This window comes from Ailuropoda melanoleuca, chromosome 1 (assembly GCF_002007445.2).
Source record: "Ailuropoda melanoleuca isolate Jingjing chromosome 1, ASM200744v2, whole genome shotgun sequence".
In the NCBI taxonomy this organism is placed as follows: Eukaryota; Metazoa; Chordata; class Mammalia; order Carnivora; family Ursidae; genus Ailuropoda; species Ailuropoda melanoleuca.
Genome location: NC_048218.1, coordinates 68,598,630 through 68,617,944, shown reverse-complemented (window position 1 = coordinate 68,617,944; position 19,315 = coordinate 68,598,630). Strand labels below are relative to the sequence as shown.

The following is a 19,315-nucleotide window of genomic DNA, read 5'->3' as shown; positions in this document are numbered from 1 at the left end:
TCTTCAAGTTTTTATTTACATTCTAGTTAGTTAACCTATAGTGTAATACTGATTTCAGGAGTGGAATTTAGTGGTGCAGAACTCCCCTCCCCTTTTTAAAATTAGCTGTATCTATACAGCTATAGATGAAATAGGCAGAACAGAGGACATTTAGGGCAGTGAAAACACTCTCTATGATAATGGACATAAGTCACTTATTATACGTCTGACCAAACCCACGAACTGTACAATACCCAAGAGCGAGCCCTAACGCAAACTGCAGTCTGGGTGATAATGATGTGCCAATGTAGGTTCTTCAAACCAAGAAACGGACCTGCTGGTGAGGGATGTTGATAATGGGGGAGGCTTCTTACATTAATAAGGTACACTTGTTACAAGTGATGAACCACTACTGAGACACTTTTATTTTTAAACCTTTTTGTTTGTTTCAAGTTCTTATTTAAATTCTAGTTAGTTAACGTATCATGTAATATTGGTTTCAGGAACAGAATTTAGTGATTCATCACTTACACAGAACACCCGGTGCTCATCACAAGGGTCCTCCTTAATACCCATCACCACCCATTTAACTCTCCCCCCCCAGCAACCCTCAGTTTGTTCTCTACAGTTAAGGGTCTCCGATGCACTTTCATTAAACAAGTCTATGGTTTACACTGGGGTTCACTCTTTGTGTTGTACAGTCCTATGGATTTTGACAAATACATACTGCCATGTTTCTGACATTACAGTATCATACAGAATAATTTCACTGCCCTAAAAATCCCTTCTCTTCCATCCATTCATCCTCCCTACTCCACCCCACAAACACCTAGTAACCACTGATTTTTTTCCCCCCAAAGATTTACTTATTTATTTTAGAGAAGGAGGGGCAGAGGGAGAGGGTGAGGGAATCTTAAGCAGACTCCATGCTGAGTGTGGAGCCCGATGTTGGGCTCGATCTCATGATCATGAGATCACGACCTGGGCCAAAACCAAGAGTCAGAGGCTTAACTGACTGTGCCACCCAGGGGCCTCCCCCAACTTTTTTTTTTTTTTTTAAAGATTTATTTATTTATTTTAGAGAGTATGGTGGATCTTTTTTACTCTGTAGTTGGAATCATACAGTAGGTAGCTGTGTTAGGCTGTATTTGTTCACTAAGCAATATGCATTTTAGATTGTTCCATGTCTTTTTGAAGTTTGATAGCTCATTTCTTTTTGTTTTTTTATCTTTTTAATGTCATGGAATAACATTCCACCGTATGGATGTACCACAGTCTATTTGTACACTTACCCTTTTAAAATAAAGTATATTTATGTACTTCACACCTTGGCTGGTTGCTTCTGATTTGGGGCAATTATGAATAAAGATGCTATAAACGTTTGTGTGTAGGTTTTTGTGTGGACATAAATTTCCAACTAATTTGGGTAAATAATAAGGAGCACAACTATGAACTGCATGTTAAGAGTATGTTTAGTTTTGTAGGAAACTGCCAAAATGTCTTCTAAAGTAGCTGTACCATTTTCCATTCCCACCAGCAATGAACGCCAAGTTGTACTGCTCCGCATTCTAACCACCATTTGGTATTGCCATTAAAAAAATTTTATGCCATGCTAACAGGCATGTATCTTATTGATTTTTTAATTTTGCAATTCCCTAATAGCATGATGTCAAACATCTCATTATACGCTTCTTTGCCATCTCTATCTTCTTTTAATACTTATTTAAGTAATCTCCATGCCCAATGTGGAGCTCGAACTCATGACCCTAAGATCAAGAGTCGTACTCTTACTCTACCAACTGAGCCAACCAGGTGCCCAATCTGTGTATCTTCTTTAACTGTCTGTTGAGATCTTTAGTTCCTTTTTTAGATTAGGTTGTTTATTTTCCATTGTTGAAGTCTGAAGAGTTCATTTTATATTTTGGATAACATCTGATCATCAGAAAGGGTTTTGCAAATATTTTCTCCCAGTCTATGACTTGTCTTTCCATTATCTTAATAGTGCCTTTTTAGACACTATTAATAGTGTCTATTAAAAAGGAAGCTCCCTATTTTCTTTTTTAAAGGTTTTATATATTTGAGAGAGAGAGAATGAGTTGGGGGCAGAGGCAGAGGGAGAAGCAGACTCCTCACTGAGCAGAGAGCCCGATGCGGGGCTTGATCCCAGGACCCTGAGATCATGATCTGAGCTGAAGGCAGATGCTCAATCGACTGAGGCACCCAGGAGCCCCAGATTCCTTTTTTTTCCCCTTAAGTTGTATTTATTTAAGTAACCTCTACACCTGACATGGGGCTCGAACTCATGACCCCAAGATCAACAGTCACACACTCCTCTGACTGAGCCAACCAGGACAATTCCAATTTTAATGCAGTCCAATTTATTCTTTCATGGATCATGCTTTTTCATCTAAAAACACTGCCAAACCCAAGGTCACCTAAATTTTCTCCTGAATTATTTCATATTTCTGCTGTATCACGAAAATGCTATCAAAAAAAGAGATACTGACACTCAAACCATCAGGATATGAGTGTGCCCATTTCCTTGTTATCTGCACTCTAATGCCCATGAGGCCCTGCACACTCCCCTTTCTGCCTTCATTTTTCACATACCATTGCCCCACCCCTCCTCTAATGTTCTGCTTACCTCATCTACTGAGGCCTGGATCTCCCCTGAAGAACTGCCTCATCCACAGTGCTCTCTAGGGGTCACCATTCCCTCCTAGTCCTTTGTACCTCTGCACATACAGGAGTGTCCTTGTGGCCCCTCATCGCCTCTCTGAGATACCTACCTCCCTCCTCCAGAACTCCTGGGCTTTCAAACTCCTATCTACCTTACTTTGTTTTAAACATCTACCAAACACTATTGTTACCATCTCTAACAGTGCTCTTAACTTCCAGGGATTTCAATAGCTAGAGAGGCTTGTGACAGTCCCTTGACCTCATCTTCTCCCCATGCTCTTGTCCTCTGGCCTCCCTCGGCCACACAAGCCCATGGTCACAGCCTGTGCCTCATTATCAGTACCCATAACACAACTCTGAAATTGCAGCTGCTCTCCACCTCCTACTTTTTTCACTCTGAGCACTCCCAACACCAGCAAGCCTCTGACTCTGCTAAACCTTAAATAAATCCCATTGATCTTCCAGTGTTCATCATTCCTTTTATATAATTACTTCTTTGACCCTGCTGCACTTCACAGCATTCACTTTGCTACACATTAAAACTGCCTACTCCTTGCCTGTACCTGTGCAGCGAAAGACAGTAGAAGAAAGAGATACATCCCTGCTGATGGGCATCATTCACCTCACACAGGCCCTATTTCACTCACTCTCCCACTCTCTGCTTTCTGTTTCAGAACACTCAAAAGTCTCCGTAGGCTCCTCTTGGCAGTGACAGTTTCTTAGACTTCTCCTTTGCTTTTGTTGACCTTGACAGTGTGGAGGAGTGCTGGTCAGGTTTTATACTGCAGAATGCCCTCTACTGGAATCTGATGTTTTCCTCGTGATTACAGACGGAGAATATGGGCTTTGGGAAGTTAGATCACAGTTAGAGTGCTATCTTCACTGCATCATATCAAAAGCACATCCTGTCAACATAGTTTACGACTGTTGATGTTGACCTCATCACCTGGCTGAGGCTGTGCTTGTCAGGTTTCTCTACTGCAAAGTTATTCTTTTCTCCACTTTTTATACTCTGATCTTCAGAAGAAAATCACTATGTGCAGTCTATACTTAAGGAATGGGGAGTTATGCTCCATCTCCCTTAGGGGGGAATATCCACATACATTATTTGGAGTTCTTCTACAGGAGAATTCTCTCTTCTGCCCCTTTCATTTATTTACTTACTTATTTATATCAGCATGGACACATATCAGCACTCAATTACTTATATCAGCATGGACATGTAAACATTATTTTATACTTCAGGTTGCTATCCCATACTACTTTACTCTGTTGTTCAAATTGTTGCATCTTTGGCCACTAGAGCTCTTTCAGTTGGCCCCTTGCCCCTCTGACAAACTCATCAGTGTGAGCTCTTCTCTTTAACTCAGTATGATTTATGATTCTATTTTACCTCCTTGGCTAAATTTTATCAGGCCTAATTCTTTCTTTTTTTTTTTAAAGATTTTATTTATTTATTTGACAGAGATAGAGACAGCCAGCGAGAGTGGGAACACAAGCAGGGGGAGTGGGAGAGGAAGAAGCAGGCTCATAGCAGAGGAGCCTGATGTGGGGCTCGATCCCATAACGCCGGGATCACGCCCTGAGCCAAAGGCAAATGCTCAACCGCTGTGCCACCCAGGCGCCCCGGGCCTAATTCTTTCTTTCATTATTTTAGGGTTTGCTTAAGAAAACATCTTTCAATTTTCACAATTATCACAGTATTAAGCCACTTCCCACAGATTAAAACAACCTTGCGATTCTCCCCCTCAGCTTTATGCTTTTGTTGTCGTTTTACTTGTACATATGTTCTTTTCCTCCCCCTCATTATTTTCACATAAACAGTTTTATCTTTTAAAGACATTTACATAAGAAAATAATCTTATATATTTACTCACAGTTACTATTTCTAGCACTCTTAATTTCTTTATGTAGAGCCATATTACCACTTTCTTTCTGCTTGAAAGATTTCCTTTAATATTTCTTATAGTGTAGATCTGCTGGCAATAAATGCTTTCAATGTCTGTTTAGAAAAATCTTTATTTCACCTCAGTTTTTAAACGATATTTGTTGGCTGTAGAAGTCTTGATTTTCCCCCAAAACTTAGTTACACATATATTAGAACACTTGAAGTTGTCTCATTATTGCTCTTTCGTTTTTTTTAAAATTTCGTTTCTGTCTCTATTCCTTCCAAACACTGCTACTCTTAACATGTGAAATGTGGTTACAAAAACTGCTTTAGTGACTTTGTGTTCTTCTATCTGTGTCAGTTCTGGTCTGCTGCAGTGGACTGATTTTTCTCCTCTTCATGGGTTGTATTTCCCTGCTCTTCTGCCTGCCAGATAAAGTGACTGGATATTTAAGTGCTTATTGGCTGCTGGATATTTCTGTATTCCTATAAATATTCTCGAGCTTTGCTCTGCAACACAGTTACTTGAGGATCTCTTCGGGTCTTGTGTTTTAGACTGGTTAGGTGGGACTATAGCAGCATGTAGTCTAGGGGTTTATTTCCCATCACTGAAGCAAGACTCTTTTGAGTCTTCTATTCAATATCCTGTGCATTACAAGGTTTTCCACTGTGGCTGACAGAAGCAGGCACTATTCCCAGCCTCTGTGTGAGCACCAAGCACTGTTTTTTCAATCTTATATGAATATACCCCGACCTTGGATAGATTCTTCACACAGATGCACCAGTCTCTGCTGAATGCTCAAGGGGACTGCACAGATTCCAGAATCTTCCATGAAGCTTTCTCCTCTCCTGTTCTCTGTCTTGTAAACTCTAGCCGACTTGGTCTCCCCAGACTCTCAACTCCTTCTCCTTAATTCAAGGAGGCCATTGTGTCCCACCTGGGTTCTTCCTCCCTGTACATGGCCTAAAACTCTCTCAAGACATGAAGCTGGGACAATCACAGAGCCCACCTCAAGTCTTTCCCACCTTTGGAGATCACTGCTCTTCACTGTTCGATGTCCAGTGTCTTGCAAACCATTGTTTCATATATGCTAATTTTTTTGTTTTTGTTACTTTAGGCAAAGGTGGTGAATCTGATATCTGTTATTCCATCTTGACAGGAAGCAGAATTTCCTGCTTGCCAAGTTTCCATTAATTACATTCACACTGCCAACTTGAATGATCAAGTTTTAGTCCTCATCTTACTTGACTTGACTCTGGTTTCTGACAAGCTGATATCTCCCTCACTTTTTGCATGAAGATTCAAGGGCATGTGTTTATTTGGTTTTGTGTACCTCTCCAGCCATTCCTCCTCTGTCTCCTTTGCTGGTCTGTCACATCAACTGTTAACTATGGATGCAAGCTGAATCTTTTCTATCGTCTGTCTATGCCTACTTGACCTGGTGATCTTATCTAGATGCATAACTTTAATTTCTACAGCTAACAAGTCTCAAGTTTACATCTCTGACCTGATCCTAGATGGCCATACCAAACAGCCTATTCAACATATTCACTTGGATGTCTCCCTCCCCACTATAATATATATATATATATGTGTGTGTGTGTATATATATATATATATATATATATATATGATTTATTTATTTATTTATTATTTATTTTGAGAGAGAATCTGAAGCAGACCCCATGCTGAGCATGGGGACTGATGCAGGGCTAGATCTCATGACCCTGAGGATCATGACCTGAGCTGAAACCAAGAGCTGGATGCTTAACTGACTGGAAGTCCAATGCGCTATCCATTGCGCACAGAGCCTGGATGCTTAACTGACTGAATCACCCAGGTGCCCCTCACTTGGATGTCTTGGTAGGCAATGCAAGGTTAACATTTCTAAAACATGCTAAAATGTTACCTCTTGATCTCTCACCTGCCACCCCCAAACACGACTCTACTTCAAGTCTTCCCTATTTCAGTTAAGGTGAACTTGAATTTCATCATTCCAGTTGCTTAGGCCAAACTCTAAGAGTCATCTCTCTCTCTCTCTCTCCTCCAGATAGACTCTCCTTTTAAAATATATCCAGAATCCAACTTTTTTCCCCCACCTCTACTGATACGATTCTGGTCTAAGCTACCATTATGTCTTACCATTATTTCTATAGCCTTCTAACTGGTTTTCCGGTGTCTGTCTTTGCCTCACTGGAAAATCTTTTCTTAACAAAGTAGCCAGAGTGATCCTATTGAAATACAAGTAAGACCATTTCACTTCTCTGCTCAAAACTCTCCAGTGGTTTGCCTGTCTTACCTATGTAGAAGCCAGAATTCTTATAAAGGCCTAATAAGGCACTACATAGTCTGGTCCCATTTCTTCACTGATCTACCTTTTCTCTTCTGCTGTGTGCTCCCTGCACACTAGTTACGGGGGAATCCTCAATGCTCTTTGAATATGCCAAAAATGCCTCTTCAGGGCCTTTCATGTCCTGTACTTTCTATTGGAATGTTCCCTTTGGTAACTCAGTATCTTTCTCTTATCTTTTATGTTCAAATGTCACCTCAGTGAAGCTCTCTCCAAGCACTCTTGTGAAATCAAACACTCTCCTGACTCCCTCCCTACCAGTCCCAGCACTTACACTCTATCATTTAATATATACATATTATTCTTACTTATTTTATTTTTTCTCTCTACCTTCTATGAAGGCAGATTTTTTCTTTTTTAAAGATTTTATTTAGGGGCGCCTGGGTGGCTCAGTCGTTAAATGTCTGCCTTCAGCTCAGGTCATGATCCCAGGGTCCTGGGATCGAGCCCCACATCAGGCTCCCTGCTCAGCAGGGTGTTTGCTTCTCCCTCTCCCCCTGCCCCTGCTTGTGTTCCCTCTCTCGCTGTGTCTCTCCCTGTCAAATAAATAAAATCTTTAAAAATTTTATTTATTTATTTGAGAGACAGAGAAACCACAAGGGAGGGGAGGGGCAGAGGGACGAGCAGACTCCCCACTGAGTGTGGAGCCAGACACGGGACTCGATCCCAGGACACTGAGATCATGACCTGAGCCAAAAACAATTAACCCACTGAGCCACCCAGGCACCCATGAAGGCAGGAATTTCTGTCGGTAGACAGCACCTTGTACGGTGCCTACCACAGAGCAGGTATCTGAATTGATATTTGTTAAACAAATTAATGAATTAGAGGTTTTAAAAATTGTTCCAAAGGTGTTCTAAAATTAATCACCTCTATAAAAGTACTTAATTGCTCATATGAACTGGAATCTTTCCAAGGAGATGGAAAACATTCAGAGAAAAAAGCATCAAAATCCAATGCCACCGTGAAAGGGCCCCTCCTACACATACCCATTACCTTGGTCTCTGGAGCCCATTTTATAGCAAATCCAACTTATTTGGGAAAAAATTAGGAAAAAAAAAAGTCTGGCAATAACCCTGCGGTCATATATGGTTATTTAAAAACTTTTAAAAATAATTGCTTCATTGAGATATAACCCATGCACTATAAAAATCACCCTTTTAAAGTGTACAATTCAGTGTTCTTAACATTAAAAACATTCATCAAGTTGTACAACCATCACAATTATCTAATTCCAGAACATTTTTATTCCTCCAAAAAAATACCCACGTGTATTAGTTACTCCCTATTCCCTCCTCTCTTCAGTTCCTAGAAACCACTAATCTCCTATCTTTATGGATCTGCCTGTTCTAGAGATTTCATATGCTGTGGATCCTTAGTATTCACAGATTTCTTTTATGTAAACTCATCTACTCATGCTGAAATTTGTAACCCACAAATCAATATTCTTAGCGCTTCTCTGATCATTCGTGGATATGTGTAGAGAGGCAAAAAGTACAGTGCTGATATGCCGTCTAGTGTCCTAAGTGAAAGAAGGCTGTGATGTGCCCTGTGAAGAAAACACGTTTGGTAAGCTTCGTTCAGGCAGGAGTATACTGCCATCAGTATACTGGCTGTGACCTCAACATTACTCAATCAACAGTATATATGAAAATGGCTTTAAACAGAAACACACACCAAGCAAGATTATGGACTCATCAGTTGACAAAAATGACCATAGGCTGGGGTGCCTGGGAGGCTCAGTCGGTTGAGTGCCAACTCTTGATCTTAGCTCAGGTTGTGAGGGTCATGGGATTGAACCCCGAGTTGGCTCCGCGCTCAGTGTGGAGTCTGCTCAAGTTTCTCTCCCTCTGCTCCTCCCCCGACTCACACACTCTCTCTGTCTCTCTCTCAAATAAAATAAATGTGACCACAGGCTTGCAGGAACCCAACCCTGTATTTCCCCTAGAAGCAATAGTTCAGCATTTGTTAATTCAGTATTTGTGGCTTTGGAAAACCTAATTACCATGAATGACAAAAACCAACTGCAAATGGAATCACACAATATGTGATCTTTTGCGCAGGACTTCTTTCATTTAACATGCTGCTTTCAGGTTTAATGTTGTATGTATGTATCTGGACTTCATTTTTTTTATTATGATTAAATAATATTCCATTGTATTGATAGATCACTTTCGTTCACTCACTCATCAGGTGATGGATATCTGGATTGTTTTTACCTTTTGACTATTATGAATAATGCTGCTCTGAATATTTCTGTGCAAGTTTTTGTGTGGATGTATGCTTTTAATTATCTTGGATATATATCTAGCAGTGGAATTACTAGGTTATATGGTAACTCAACATTAATTTTTACAGGAACTGTCCAATTGTTTTCCAAGTGCTGCATGCACCAACATTTCCACTAGCAATGTATGAGGGTTCCAATTTCTTCACGTTCTCACTAACACTTATTATTGTTCATCTTTTGGATTATAGTCATTTCCGATGGTGTGAAGTAGGATCTTGTTGGGGCTTTGATTTGCATTTCTTTAGTAACTAATGATATTGAGCCATATATGATAATTTACAGAAGTAGAAGGAAAAAGAAAGAAAGAAAAAGACAGACAGAAAGAAAAAGAACGAATGAATTCCTAAACTTTCTACCTCTGCTGCTGAAATATCTAATTGTTTAAATAGGCACCTGGGTGGCTCAGTTGGTTAAGTGTCTACCTGCCTTCGGCTCAGGTGGCGATCCCAAGGTCCTGGGATCAAGCCCCACATCAGGCTCCTTGCTCAGTGGGGAGCCTGCTTCTCCCTCTGCCTGCTGCTCCCCCTGCTTGTGCTTGCTCTCTTCACTCTCCCTCTCTCTGTGTCCAATAAATAAATAAAAATCTTAACAAAAAAAAATGAAGTCTACTAACCCCATCTGTAACTCAGGACCCTCACTCATTGTTTGAATGTGAGCTTTAACACTGCCATCTATACAGCTTTCTCATAGATGTGATCTTGTTTTCCTCTCCTGTGTACCTGGCAGTACAGAGGCTGAGGTTCAAAGCTGACAATCTGAAAAGTACATCTAGAGATCCTTTGTAGAAAAGTGAGCAAATTCTTACTTATGTGCAAAATTTAAAACCACATAGCTTACTAAAAATTTACAAACTATTTACCTAAACACATTAAACTCAATAACCCAGAAGCAAATAATATTTAGATGCAGAGACTAGGTTATATCAACTTTGTAGCCTAAAATTTTCCCTAGTGGCAGGTGCAATCAGATTCTAAATAAATATTCTGAAGAAATGTACTTTTCTAAATATAAGGCTTATATTTAATTGGTCTTACCCTCAAGGGATTTTCATTGAGGTATGGAGGCTCTCCTTCTACCATCTCAATAGCCATGATACCCAGAGACCATATGTCCACTTTAGGGCCATAAGCTTTCCGTGTAACCACCTCTGGGGCCATCCAGTACGGCGTTCCAACCATGGTACTTCGCTTGCTCTGCTCAGGGGTGATCTGGGCGCAGAACCCAAAGTCAGCTATAAAACAAAACAAAGCATATCTACAGTTAATGGGTCGATGGGAAGTTTCATCTAAGAGTTCATAATAGATGACTTAATTAATTACATCTGACTATTCAGCCTCTTCTAACATTGTATTTATTTATTTATTTTTTTTTTTTTTTAAAAGATTTTATTTATTTATTCGACAGAGATAGAGACAGCCAGCGAGNTTACACCTGACTATTCAGCCTCTTCTAACATTGTATTTAAAAAGTAAACAAGGGCACCTGGCTATTGAAGAGTCCATAGAGCATGTGACTCTTGATCTTGGGGTTGTGAGTTCAAGCCCCATGTTGGGCACAGAGCTTACATTAAAAGAAAAAAAAAAAAAAGATAAGCCAGAATGGATTTACAAATATTTTGATGATGTTATATACTCTCGCTTTGTTTACTTTTACTTCTCACAAGCAAAGGGCAAATTATCAGGAGGTCTTTTATTCTAAATAATCATCCTAAAAATTTTTAATAAAGTTGAAGAAGGTCTAAAAGAAAGTTACCAAAGGTGAACACCAAAACTAAATTCTGTAGGGGCGCCTGGGTGGCACAGCGGTTAAGCGTCTGCCTTCGGCTCAGGGCGTGATCCCGGCGTTCTGGGATCGAGCCCCACATCAGGCTCCTCAGCTGTGAGCCTGCTTCTTCCTCTCCCACTCCCCCTGCTTGTGTTCCCTCTCTCGCTGGCTGTCTCTATCTCTGTCAAATAAATAAATCTTAAAAAAAAAAAAAACAAAACTAAATTCTGTAAATCAGGTAAAAAGGTCAGGAAGTGGGAACTATTTTTGAAGAAAATAAACAGAAGCCAGAATTACTAAGTATCTGACTTAGCAGACAGCCTAGAAAAAGGACAGATTTAACTGCAGCTGTACCTAACAAGGTCCTCGTCAGCATTACTCTACTCCAACCACCTCATTTTGTAACAGGAGCAGAAAGCCTCGGTTATCACTCAGTGTTAATTTAGTGGGAACATCTGGATGAGAATCTAGAATTTTTTCCTCCCTTCTACAGACCCATTTCTACTTCAAACGTTAACTACTGTTAACATTTAGTTTTATAAAGCTTTGGACTTTTTCCTATGAATTTATATAGGTACAAATATTACCTATGAACTCCATGGTTTATTTAACCTAGTTAGGACACTTTATAAACTGCTTTTTTTTTTTTTAAAGTAAACTCTGCCCCCAACATGGGGCTTGAATTCAGCACTCTAAGATCAAGAGTCACATGCTCTACCAACTGAACCAGCCAGGTGCTCCAATAAACTGTTTCTTAAAATTTATTTTTAGAGATTTTTCCATAGTTGTATATTGATCTACCTCATTACTATAACCACACAATATTACAAAAAAACCAAAATCATAATTTATTTTACCATTCCTATACTCCTAGACATCTACGGCACTTGTTGTGATTGTTTACAATGTTGCAGAGAACAACTTTGTATTTATTGTTGTGCATATTTTCAGTAATTCTACCCAAGAGAATACTAAAAGAGCAATTGTTTAGTCAAATCATAAATTTATAGCTAAAATGAATACTTGCAACAAACCAGGTACGTTCCAAGTATCTTGTAGGAATGAACATACCCAATCCTCATGATAACTCTGAGACACGTACTTTTATTAATATTACTCTCATTTTACAAATTGGGAAACTAAGGCATACATATTTTTAGATAACTTATCCAAGACCATTCATCTAGTATGTGGAAGCACCAGGATAAAATATTATCCAAAAAGTCTAATTCAGCTTACATGTGTATCCACCAAAAAAGTATGAGAATGTCCATTTCTATTTTGCCTGCTGATTAAGATTAGTAATCATATTTTTGACCACCTGGTAGAACCCCTTTCTTGTGGTTGAATAATCTCTGGAAGAAATATCTTAAAAAAAGAGATACTGAAAAAGGAGTCAAACACTCCACAGAACAGAAGGAAAAAATTTTGATCTCTTGATCCAAGAAATGCCTTCAATTTTGCATAGTTGGAGGAACCTCAATAGAAGTTCTTCTTGAATCCTCCAGAGGGCATAGCTGAAATGGACAGATTATAGCCAGCAAAAGAAAAGAAGTCTAGGACATTTCCCCCCATGATTCTATCACGTCTGATACAAAAGACACTTAGGAAAAGAGGGTTTGTTCCTTTCATCACTCAGGTCAGGGTCATAGAGCCCTCTCTCAGTCAGGCCATGCTCTACCAAATCCAAAGAAAGCTGAACAGCATAATCAAAAAGATCTACCCTAACAGACAACAGAGACAAATTCAAATTTATCTTTGGAAGATAGTATCAACATGACGACAATCCCAGGCACTGTTCCTCAGTGCTTTACATTTTTAATCCTCAGAAGAATTCTCTGAGACAGTTACTATTATTTTCCTTATCATCTAATTGAGAAAATAAACACAGAGATTAAGTAACTCACCCCAAATTATTCAACAAGTAGTAGCTGACCTGCTATTTATTTATTTACTCATTTTTAAAAAGATTTTATTTATTTATTTGACAGAGATAGAGACAGCCAGTGAGAGAGGGAACACAAGCAGGGGGAGTGGGAGAGGAAGAAGCAGGCTCATAGCGGAGGAGCCTGATGTGGGGCTCGATCCCAGAACGCCGGGATCACGCCCTGAGCCGAAGGCAGACGCTTAACCGTTGTGCCACCCAGGCGCCCCTGACCTGCTATTTAAACCCAAGCTGTCCAGTTGGAAGTTCATATTCTTTACCATTTTTCTCCCTCCCCCCCCATATATTAAGTCATAAAAATATTAATAGGTTTCTTTTACTTAAACAAAAGGCAGAATTATAATAACAAATGTTATTTCCTCATTTGTTACTCACTAAGTTTAACCGATCCTTCCATCCCCAAAAGCACGTTGTCACTTTTGATGTCTCTGTGGATCACTTGATTAGCATGTAAAAACTCCAATGCCTGTAAACACTAAACAAGAAAAACACCTATCAATGGAACAGTCCCTGAAAAGTCTAAGGGAAGTTACATACAGTACTTACAGCATGAGCATGGCTACAGAACTCTAAACCAGCCCCTGAAAGGTAAGTAAGATTCTGGGAGGTCCAGCTTCATCCAGCTGTTCACTGATGTGATGTTAAAATGTTTTAATTTCTTTTAGAGTGGATTTTACATAAAGCTATATTCACAACCTAGGTACCACTGATGAAAGAGTAACTCTCCTCTTATGCCATGTTTCAGAAAAGCATGGTCAGCGGTGAGGAAAAACTCTCCCCCATTCCTTAAATACAAGAACAAGATTAGAGGGGGTGCCTGGGTGGCTCAGCCGTTAAGCATCTGCCTTCGGCTCGGGTCATGATCCCAGTGTCCTGGGATCGAGCCCCGCATTGGGCTCCCTGCTTGGCAGGAAGCCTGCTTCTCCCTCTCCCAATACCCCTGCTTGTGTCCCCTTTCTTGCTGTCTCTCTCTATCAAATAAATAAATAAAATCTTTAAAAAAAAAAAAAAAGAACAAGATTAGAATTTTAAGATCTGCTTGCCCCTATGTTTTTGAATATAAACTGAATATAAAATGTAAGCTTGGAAAAAGCTACGTTTTTATTTCTTACCCCCACTTGAAGAGAACAGCAAAATAAAGGCTGTACATTATGAATAACAACTAAATCTCATTTAAAATAGTCTACTATTCATTCAAGGAAAAACAGATAAACTGTGTATTACTGTACCACATTTACCAAGCATTTTTTTTTTAAAGATTTATTTGTCAGAGAGAGAGAGAGAGTACGCACTAGCAGGGGGAGTGGCAGAGGAGCCCGATGTAGGACTCGATCCCAGGACCCTGAGATCAAGACTTGAGCCAAAGGCAGACGCTTAACCAACCGACTGAGCCACCCAGGTGTCCTGCATTTCCCAAGCATTTAGGCAGATTGTTGAAAAGAACAAATCCTCCCCAAAACATCTGTACAACAGAAACAAATTTATCACAATTCGAGGAACTCCTAAAATAATTTTTTAAACAATTACAAAAAGAAATTACTAGAGAAATTAAGTATAGATACATTCTTAAGTTTTTGTCAGCTTTTTTTTTTTTTTTAAAGATTTTATTTATTTATTTGACAGAGATAGAGACAGCCAGAGAGGGAACACAAGCAGGGGTAGAGGGAGAGGAAGAAGCAGGCTCACAGCAGAGGAGCCTGACGTGGGGCGATCCCAGAACGCCGGGATCACGCCCTGAGCCGAAGGCAGACGCTTAACCGCTGTGCCACCCAGGCGCCCCCCCCTTTTTTTTTAAAAGATTTTATTTATTTATTTGACAGAGAGAGCGCAAGCAGGGGAAGAGGAAGAGGGAGAAGCAGGGAGCCCGACGTGGGGCTCATGACCTGAGCCGAAGGCAGACGCTTAACTGACTGAGCCACCCAGATGCCCCAAGTTTTTGTCAGTTTTTAAGTGATCAAACACTCTTTGTTAGAGATATCATATTAGTAAAATACCATATTCATAACAATTAAGGAGTTCTTATTTCCTCCCTCCCTGAAACAACCAAAGGGGCTGCCCCTTCAGTGGAGCATAATTAACTCAGACTAGAATTTTCAGTTTTAGCTTAAACTTAGGCAATTTGGCAGAATTCTACTGGCTTAAGCAACAGTATGTCTAAAAATTCAATAATGAATATCAAGAAACAACCAGCTTTTCACTTTTGAGGAGATTAACAGACCCAGAAGCAGACTTAATACTTAAGGTGAACATGTGCCCTGCTTTGTGTGAGATATTCCTTGTTTCCACTGTTGAGTGGCACTCCCTTTCACTCTTAAAAGTACCCTGCTGGGATGATAAATTTCAATGATCAGCCCACTGAAATTTACCTGTGAGCTGGGCTCTTCAAAAATCCATGCTTCATTCCAGAATTATCTTACACATGAAGGATATCTCACGTAGGATAAAATGGTATGCAGACGACTTGCAGAGAATATGTAGAGAAAGCATCTCACACAATAAAAATCACATGTGCAAAAAACTTTCCTTTTTTTTTTCTTTTTTTTTTTTAACCTCCTACTAACTACACATTGCGTTAACTTATCGGAGAGGGGACCAACTCACCTCTCTGCATACAGCAGCAATCTGTGCTTCATCCATGCAGGTTTCTGTTACAACATCAGTAAGTGATCCCCCAGCAAGGTACTCCATTACCACGAACAGTTCATCTCCCATCAGGTAACTAAAAAAACATGAAAAACACACAAAATACACTCACGTTTTTACTTTCACACCATGTCAGATACCCTCACCATGAAACTAGAAAGCTGGAAGCTGGGAGGGCCAGGAAGAAAGCTGGCAAGCTGCCATGCAACAGCACAGAAAAGGAACTGAAGACCATTAGGACTTTCCTGAGTGATTCACAGTTGGCCCACAAATGTAACTTGACGTTTTCAATTAAAATAACTCTGTAAGGTAGGAATCATTCTTCCTGTTTTACAGATGAACAGTTGCAGGCTTGGAGAAATGACTCATCCAAGTTCACATAGCTAGTAAGTGACAGACCAGAATTGGGGGCCAAGTGTAACTGATTCCAAAGCTATGGCTTATCTTACCCACCAGGCCATACTGACTTGACACTTTCAAAAGCAGGGAAATATACTTGGAAAGTTGACTTTTATGAACATGGCCCTCGGTACTAGGGATAAAATCTAAAAATACGTTAATCTTTTTCCCATTCTAACCATTCTAAACACATTTAAATGTGGAAATAAAGTCACTTATAATGTTCTATCTCCAATACAATCACTATTTTAATTTTCATTTATTTTTCTATTCTTCTTTCATTCACATATATGTAATTACTTCAGAATCCCCATATAATTGTAGAATATACAATTTTCTATTCTGCTCTTTGTTCTGTTATTTAACATCAATTCCTAAATTAAATGAGGTTTTGACAAACTATTTGCCCATGAAAGACAGCATTTGAAATAGAAACTGATCTAAAAGTTTAAAAAATCATGTGGCCAGCCACTGCTGGCAGTCAACACATGAATCACAGCTCATTTCCTTAATGTTTCTGCTTCTGATCATTTATAATTAATATAAGCACCAGCAGCAATGTCCTTCATTTAGCTGCTTTCCCTCACTTGTCAGGTGATATATATGTAGAAAAAGGCCTGCTAAACTGCCATGTGCTTTTTTTTTTTTAAAGATTTATTTATTTGAGAGAGAGAATTCGCACGAGCTGCGTGCGTGTGTGCATGCGTGTGTGTGCGTGTGTGTGTGTGTGCGTGTGAGTGTGTGGAGCGAGGCGGGAGGGGCAGAGGGAGAGGGAGAAAATCCCAAGCAGATTCCGGGACTGAGCAAGGAGCCCAAGCCCGGCTCCACCAGGGCTTGATCCCATGGCACTGATATCATGACCTGAGCTGAAACCAACAGTAGGACGCTTAACCAACTGCTCCACTCAGGTACCCCTGCAACAAGCCATTTTTATTTTACCTCTCCTCTTCCTTCAAGCTTACTTTTCAACACTGATATCCTACTCTGGTCTAATTCAAGTGCTTGAGCTAGCCCCCCAAACCATGAGACGTAAAATATCCACATTTTTGTCCTACTGTTTAAGAAATACTCATATTTACCTGTCCAAGAAGTTAACTATGTTGGGATTCTTTAATTCTTTCATCACCAGAATTTCATTAATGATTAATTCCTTCTTTGGCTGTTTCTGTAAATTAATCTGTTTGATAGCAACCTATGAAGGAAACAAAAAAATCAGAACAAGTCTCCTAATTCTCTTAGAATATTACAAACACCAATCAGGTAATAATTTAATGTACTGGGTATCTATTGTATTATACAGTGAGCCTGTACAATTTAGAGCCTGTAACTTACTCCCAGGTACTACTTTTACATCCACACTGCCTACGCACAATGCTTTGTAATACATAGAGCCTCATTACTTTTAGATTTCTCCTGAAGCTGATTAACCAACCCAAGGTCAAACCAATGCCAGGGATTAATCCTCTTTTCATTCCAAGCTGGGAAAATAATTTTTTAAATATTTGCTTATTTATGAAACTCAATGCATAATTCCTTCTTTTTCCCCCTATTAAGGAAAGTGCTATAAAATACAAAGAGTAATTCTTTCAACATATTCAACTGAAAAAAAGATTCCTATTGATTATTCACAGGTTTATCTAGTTTCCTTCTATACTAAAAGCTAATGGTAACACCCAGAAGTATGAAAAAGTAGCTACCTCCTGTCCCAATGCCACATCAGTAGCAGTGAAAACTGTACCAGAAGCCCTAGGGGGAAAAAAGACATAAGCAGATTTAAGGTTTCTATACCACTATCATTTATATATCTAAAGGCTTTATACTTAGAACAACTGGAAAAAGGATTAAAGAATATTTAAGACTTAACATTTTTAAACAGCAGTAAAAGGAAACACAAAAGGGGAAAAAATAAGAAAAAGGCAATCCTTGTGCCCAAAACTTATGTTAGAAATTTGTCATAAATACCATACCTACAAAAATGTAGGAATAAGATAAAGGAAAGAAAAAAGTAATATATACTCATGGATCCACTCCCCTGCTTCAGAAACAAAAACCAACAAATAAATTTAAAGTCCTTGCATGTGCTCTCCAAAGGCATCCTTCCGTCCTCCCAAAAGTAATAGGTATTTGGTGTTTATTCTGTAGTTGATGTGCATCCTTTCCATGCATTTGTCTACACTTTAACTATCGAGGGCATAGGTGTGTATCACTATAAAATACATTCAATATAATTTTTAAACTTCTTATAAATGCTTTCATTGTATGATTTTTCTACAATTTGCTTAATTTTTTAAAGTTATTTTTTATTTCATTTTATGCTTTGAGATTTGCTTTTTTTTTTTTTTAAAGATTTTATTTATTTATTTGACAGAGATAGAGACAGCCAGCGAGAGAGGGAACACAAGCAGGGGAAGTGGGAGAGGAAGAAGCAGGCTCATAGCGGAAGAGACTGATGTGGGGCTCGATCCCGTAACGCCGGGATCACGCCCTGAGCTGAAGGCAGACGCTTAACTGGTGTGCCACCCAGGCGCCCCGAGATTTGCTTTTTTAATTCAACATTGGATTTAGGATAGGCCTTATACTTGTTCCCTCATCATCATCATTATTATTATTCAATATATTATAATTTATCCATTATCATGTTCAAGAATATTAAGATTATTTTCAATTTTTGTTATTAAACCACTTATGCAATGAAATTCAGTTTTTGGTTTTTTTTTTCTAAGAGAGGTAGAGATAGGGGGAGAAGCAGAGGGAGAGAGAATCTTACGCAGACTCCACACCCAGCGTGAAGCCCCATGAGGGGCTGATCTCACAACCTTGAAATCATGACCTGAGCAGAAATCAAGAGCCGGATGCTTAACTGACTGAGCCACCCAGGAACCCCAGTAAGTTTAGTTTTTAGAATGAAATTCATAAGGAAGTTTTCAAAAGACTCAAGCTCTCTTTCTAAATTCACAGAATACTTTCCAGAGATTTATAACATTAAAAATTCAAGATGTTCATTTGCTCCCAGGCAACAGAAACAAGGTTAAGTGTAGTTTAAAAATACAAATTACTGGACAAAATCAGATCAGTAGACTCAATCATTATTCAATGTGATTAAATACATACTTTTATTGCCTATCATCTTGTAGTAAATGTTCTTATTGTCTTTTAACTGTATTTGGTGGCCAATTTTTCCACCTAATCTCTTAACCACCAATGAGAAATAACATTTAAGAAAAAACAATGTACAGTCATTTCTCAACAGTAGTTTTGTAATGGCATGCAGAAATAAACGCATTACTTATTTACACCAATCCAAGAATACCACTCATAGAATGCTGTAAGTGCTCAATGTCAACAGGAAGAAGAGATACCATACTATATACCCAGGA

The 19,315-nt window shown here is 39.2% G+C and overlaps 1 protein-coding gene across 2 annotated transcripts in view; it reads right to left on the bottom strand.

Annotated features, from left to right (window-relative positions):
• PAK2 (p21 (RAC1) activated kinase 2) overlaps positions 1-19,315 on the bottom strand; it is an 89,482-nt gene that overhangs the window by 3,979 nt on the left and 66,188 nt on the right. For both annotated transcript variants that reach the window (XM_002916748.4, XM_034660154.1), the window contains 5 exons: positions 17,636-17,684; positions 17,018-17,130; positions 15,498-15,615; positions 13,272-13,371; positions 10,222-10,418 (listed from right to left, as the gene is read on the bottom strand). In XM_002916748.4, the coding sequence (XP_002916794.1) occupies positions 10,222-10,418; positions 13,272-13,371; positions 15,498-15,615; positions 17,018-17,130; positions 17,636-17,684 (577 nt within the window). The remainder of the gene's footprint in view (positions 1-10,221; positions 10,419-13,271; positions 13,372-15,497; positions 15,616-17,017; positions 17,131-17,635; positions 17,685-19,315) is intronic.